This window comes from Emys orbicularis, chromosome 1, assembly GCF_028017835.1.
Source record: "Emys orbicularis isolate rEmyOrb1 chromosome 1, rEmyOrb1.hap1, whole genome shotgun sequence".
NCBI classification, from domain to species: domain Eukaryota; kingdom Metazoa; phylum Chordata; order Testudines; family Emydidae; genus Emys; species Emys orbicularis.
Genome location: NC_088683.1, coordinates 146,973,858 through 146,979,857, shown reverse-complemented (window position 1 = coordinate 146,979,857; position 6,000 = coordinate 146,973,858). Strand labels below are relative to the sequence as shown.

General features: G+C 46.9%; 1 protein-coding gene across 1 annotated transcript in view; it reads right to left on the bottom strand.

Annotated features, from left to right (window-relative positions):
- Positions 1–840: 840 nt before the first annotated feature.
- LOC135872960 (ovostatin-like) overlaps positions 841–6,000 on the bottom strand; it is a 52,778-nt gene continuing 47,618 nt past the window's right edge. Inside the window, exons 31-35 of the mRNA XM_065397418.1 lie at positions 3,420–3,544; positions 2,942–3,032; positions 2,308–2,376; positions 1,239–1,341; positions 841–881 (exon numbers count right to left, since the gene is read on the bottom strand). Of these exons, the coding sequence (XP_065253490.1) occupies positions 841–881; positions 1,239–1,341; positions 2,308–2,376; positions 2,942–3,032; positions 3,420–3,544 (429 nt within the window). The remainder of the gene's footprint in view (positions 882–1,238; positions 1,342–2,307; positions 2,377–2,941; positions 3,033–3,419; positions 3,545–6,000) is intronic.

The following is a 6,000-nucleotide window of genomic DNA, read 5'->3' as shown; positions in this document are numbered from 1 at the left end:
ACATCTGGTCTGACCCAGTATGGCCATTCTTATGTTCTTAATCTCTTGACCTCTGGGTTAGGGGCCCAGCTCACTTCTGCTGCACAACTATACTGAGGGCAGAATTGTGAAACTGGACCAAGGAATCCAGCTGTTGGATACATCTGTAGCTCCAACAGCCCAGCCCTGCAAGTAGCAGCCAACATGGTGTAAGAATGCTGCATTTCCAGGAATTGAACAGGGGCCTCACATGTCAGGTGAGATGTCTCCCACTGAACCACCAATACTCCAGCCCCAAGAATGACGTCAGTATGAGCCAGCTTTCTCTCCAGAAAGCATTTCACTGATTCACTGGCTAGAAATGGGATTTCCATGAGTCCCAGCTCCCTGTGAAATGGCCAGGTGGGTACCTGGAAGAGGCAGGCTTTAAAGGGCTGATTAGAAAAGCACTGCATTTTGGAAGATGCTAGCGCTTATATAATACTCTTCAGCCATTTTCCATCAGTCTGATTTTATGCACTTGGGCTCCAATGCTGCAGAGGGCAGAGCTCTTCCTGGGAACTGCTGAGTGCCCCCAACTCTCATCAATTTTGGGAACTTGGCATCTGGCAGGATTGGGCTCTTACATGAAAACAACCTTGTCTCCCTACTCTTTGATCAGGCTGGTGGAGACTAGATAACCCTAACCTACAGGAACTTCTATCAACCTCTTTACCCCACCTCTGTGCATCTATGCAGTGCAGCTCCCCATTTACCTCACCTTTCTTCTTGCTCTCCACTCACCACCTTCTCCTTGTATCTGCTCAGTGTCTCCAGCTCTCACTTACCTTTCCCAGGCTATTCGATGCTTTCAGGGGCAGCTTAATTGCAGAGTGACTTGTATTCTGCAACAGCATGTTCGTCTGGAAGAGATGGGAACATTCCCATTGCAGTAAGAAGTCACTCCATCTCTGATGCCCATCACACAAACCTCCCCTCCCTGTAGAGTATCCCTAATCCATAGAAGCTCAGAACGGATCTCTTTGAAATCTTCCCAGTTCTAGTCCATCACCTATTCCACATTCAGCACATATGGCCTGAGCCAAAGCTCACTGAAGTGAACAGGTGTCTCTCCATTGACTTGAGTAGGTTTGGCTCAAACCCCTATTGAGTTCCAAGGCCCTCATCAGCCTCCCAATTGTAATGGCCCTCCATCAGCTTTAGTAAATGCAGTGACACTTCCCCCCACTTGGTGTGTGGTCTAAACAAAGCCCTCCTACCTGTTTCATAGTAATCGTAGATCAGCACTGAAGCTGGTTTGATGTTGGACACAGGAAGGTCTTGTTCAACAGAGAAAGAGAAACTGATAGTCTTCCGTGAGACCTGGGAATGTGAGGGACAGAGATGGGCATCAGCTTTTATTCATAGAACACCGACTCCTCTGTAAAGGGTCAACCCCAGGGACTGCTAAGCTGTGGTGGGTTCCCAACACACATATCTCCTGTGTGCATGATGCACTCCAGCCCTGGCATCCATTATTTACCTGCCTGTATCTGTCATTTTAGAAACAGTCTTAGAGAATTTTTTTAAAATGTTATTGGTTCCAATTTTCCTCTCCTTCTTGTATTGCTGTGATCCTCAGTCATCATGAGTCCCAATACACAGGGCTCAGAGGAAGCAAAAACAACTTCTAAATCCCCAATGGTCATGACATTGAAGTCTAATGTCTTGCAGTCCCTCCAAGCATAGAAGTGAGGGTGTGCATCCCATGGAGAAGCTGGGAATCTCCCCTTTCCACTGGTGTAAAGACTCCCATTGCTAGTCCTGCAGGGCCTCAAGGGAATCAACTTTAAAAACGCGACATTTTTTTCTGACTAGAAAAGCTGCTTCTGTGGCTAGTGCAATTTGATTGGAGGGAAGGTGGAAATTCTCTATGTGGCAGGTGTGAGGAGGAGAAGGAACATCAACATTTCCAGACCAGATAAAATTAGTGCTCCATCTAGTGCAGTATCCGGTCTGTGCTGGTGGCCAGCACCAGCTGCTTTAGAGGAAACCCCCTAGTGGAGCTGTGTGCACACTGGGGAGGTTGCTCCCTGGCCCCCAGCAGTCAGTGTCTGAAAGGAGGAAACATTTTGTGTGTGTTTTATTTTGAATAAAAGAACAGGAGGCTGCTGGAAGCTGCTGAGGGATTTGGAATGTTAGAATAGTTTCAGGGTAGATGGATTAATGGGCAAAGGTGCATGATCAATGCAGTTTATCACACATATGTGGAGTGGTTATGCATGTATCTTCTATGCAAAATTAAAACCTGCTAAACCCAAACCAAAGAATTGATTTTCCAGAACTCACACTCTCTAGGTAGAAGAGGACGTGGTTTTGCTTGGTGTCTACCTGCATCACTTTCTGATCCTCACGAAGCTTTAGATGAGGAAATGTGGGAAACATTAAAATATTAATAATCACTGAAAGCAAGACCCCCCAGAATCTGCAGTAAATGACTGAGCCAAAGTGTTATCTAATGGATAGCATGGGTCAATAAAAATAATCACTTGATAGAGACCCAAGTGTGTAGTGGCTTTGTCAGGAAATGCACATACCTAAACAGTTATACCGGAGACAGTCAGTTTGGAATTCCAGTTGGTTAATCTAATCCAGTGATCCTCCACCTTGTCCATATTAGGACACCTCCCTCCCCTGAATCTCACTCCCATTTAATCAGGCTCTATCTGGGAACTCCGTCAAGTTTAGCAATCTAGGAAACAGGGTAGTTGTGACACCCTGACTCCTGCTCAGGACTCCTGGAGGGTGTGACCCCCAGGCTGAGAATACACAATCTATTCAAGTGCTACAGACACATTAAAATCCCTAGGAAAGTGTTTTTTCAGTGCTAACCAGGCCCCCTTTTTTATCCAGTCCATGTTGTAATATTCTGTAACCCCCTCTTCCCCTGAGGTGGCTTATTCATGTCACTGCCATTCCTTACCTTCTGCAGGGATGAAATGACAGGTACGAAGCCAGAGAGCATCTTGACGTCGATAATGGCCATGTTGGAGATATTGCGTTTCCCGGCATAACTGAAATGGGAGGAACTGGGTCACTCTGGACCATGAATGTGGAGGAAACACAATGACACCTTCGGCTCCAGAGCACACACAGCCTGCAAAGGCCTTTTCGAATTGCATGTAATTGCTGATCATTTATTAACATGGAAGAGGTGCGGAAATGACCAATCATAGATGTCCAAGAAGGGGACAAGTATCCCCAGGGAGGGACAGTTGTCTGGAAAGAGGGGGTATCCCTGGGGTTTGGGGTAAGTGTCTAGCAGGCCAAGGCGATTAGTACCCTCAGGTATTTTACACAGACCATCTAATAGCACTTTAATATTTGTAATCTGTTCTTTCAAAAGCCATCCCGTCTTAACCAGCCAGTTCTTGTCATTCAGGCAACTGAAGGGAGGTTACCTGGTTGAGAGGATGATGTCAAACTTTGCCCGGAAACTGTCTGCGCAGGAAGCATTTGCCGTCTGCACTGAGAGAGAGAACCCAGAAGTCTTATTGGGAAGAAGGATGTTGTATCTCAGGGTTATCTGGAACATGTGAAAAATGGTAATGAAAATTAGAAATCAGTCTGAGCTATTGACCCACCTGTTGTGGTGCCTAGCAACCCCTTTTTTGCTCCATGCCTGGAGAAATCCTGACTGAATGCACCAATTCCCCAACGGTAACATTTAGTGACTGGAGAACTACTTCAGCAAACCACCAAACTGCCAAGCTCTCCATCAGTAACATTAAAAACCTTCCCTTCCCCACAACTGAGGTTCCATCCAGCTGAACAATGTAAGGAATAAGTGTGCCACCAAGTGGCCAGACAGAAGTGTGGGGGGAAAAACATGTTAATCCCCATTAGCCTTTTGATCTGCCTAGGGATTTATAGGGTTCTCATCACCAATGTATCTGCATCTTATAAACTCTGTGAAGTAGGGAAATGCTATCACTGTGACCGAGTAGGATATGTCTGGATCAGATTATGAATTCTATTGTACACTATGTGTTGAACACTAGTCTGGACTTGTGCAAGGGTAGCCTGTTGCACTGCATTACAGACAGCTGCCCTAGCTCCTTTCTGAAGGACCATCATCAGAGTCATCTGGGGCTACTGATTCTGAATGACTGAACTATTGGTCCAACCCCATAGAACAATGGTCTCTACACTGGGCCCACAAGGGTAGGGGGCAAGCATAACTGGGGGATCTGGAGCATCTCAGTTCGAGCACATGGCTCAGAGTCATGGCTCTATTTAAGAGCAAGATTCTGCTCTGTGCAGGGGCCCATCCACTGCAACATGTAAGAAGGGCTTGAAAGAGAGAGGGCAAGAGAGAGTTTCAGGCTAAGCAGAGTCTGACAAACCAGGGACTTACAGAAGGGATGAGATCAGACTCGGGACAGTGCATCTCAGGGCTTCTGTTATTTTCAAAGATCTGTAATTCTTGAATGCTTTGAAAGTAAAGCCACGATGGTTAAGAAACATCTTTGCTAAGTCTGTGTTCCTTACTTTCCTGCCAGAGACCCAGTAGAAGCCCAGAGACCCTTAGCCTAGTTGGGACTCTGATGGAGAATGAGTAAGCAACTGGGAGGCTTGAGAGGTTTCAGGATCCAGGGCAGCTGGATGGCAGCACCCCATATCCCAACAGATCTGAGCCTCTGAGTGTGCTGGGGAGTCTCAGAGCTAGAAACAGTGACTAGACTCTACCCAGATCCAATTGACTTGGATTGGGCCCTCTCACAACAATGATTGGGCCCACTCACAACAGACTGGGGGGAGGGATAGCTCAGTGGTTTGAGCATTGGCGTGCTAAACCCAGGGTTGTGAGTTCAATCCTTGAGGGGGCCATTTAGGGATCTGGGGCAAAAATCTGTCTGGGGCTTGGTCCTGCTTTGAGCAGGGGGTTGGACTAGATGATCTCCTGAGGTCCCTTCCAACCCTAATAGTCTATGATTCTATATGGAGGGTACTGCACCAGGTTGTAACAATACCCATTTTACAGATGGGAACTAAGGCACATAGAGATTAAGTGATTTGCCCAAAGTCACACAGGCAGCTTTGCCAAAGCCAGGAATTCAACCCAGATCCCCTGAGTCCAGTGCATCGATCACATCACCATTCTTCCTCTCATTGATTGTGTTGTCTGGAGATGGCAAAGTAGGGTTCAAAGTTTGTTCACCTTTAGTTTGATGTTTGTCTAGGAGGATCCTTTCACCATGACTAGCACACTATATGGGTTAAGATTCAAGGTGCAGCCACTCAGCAGGAACAAGAGGGGCAGTGCTATTCCAAATGGCTTCTATTGTTAACCTCTTGGCAGCTGCTATTTTAATGGATGAAATGTTTCTAAAGAGAGGTGCACAGAGTTTTGGCCTCTCAGAGTTAGCCATTATAAACTATAGCAGCTCTTTGGGTTTTTTGACCTCATAATGCTTGTGTTCCCAGTTCTGGCTGCATCATATGACATTTTCCCCACCCATTCAATGCTGCACTGCTTCACTAGAGCTTTTCCTGTGGACCATCCTTGGTGCAGTGATTTACTCAAGGTCACTCTGTGAGTCAGTGGAAGAGACCGAAAGAGGACCCACGTCTTCTCCCTCCCATTCCTGTGTTGCAGTCCGAAGACCACAGCTTAAGGACTGAATTCTGATGTGTTTTCTGCCAGGGAGATGGGCTCCTCTGGGAGGATGCAAATCAAAAAGCCCAGAGTGAAGCATATGAGAGCTAGGGACAAGACATGGTCAGTAGAAGGGAACTGGCTCTGGGATAGACTGCCAGAGGAGATCAGGTGAATACAGAGCCTGACCATCTTTAGGAAATCCTGCAAAACCTTCCTCTTTGGGAAAAAAAAATCTTTCCACCATAGCAACAGTGAGACTCACAACACTGATGGTGCTCATCTACAGGGGCGGCTCTAGGCACCAGCAAAGCAAGCACGTGCTTGGGGCAGCCCATTTGCAGGGGCAGCAGGGATCCAGCATGGGAGCTGAGAACCAACAG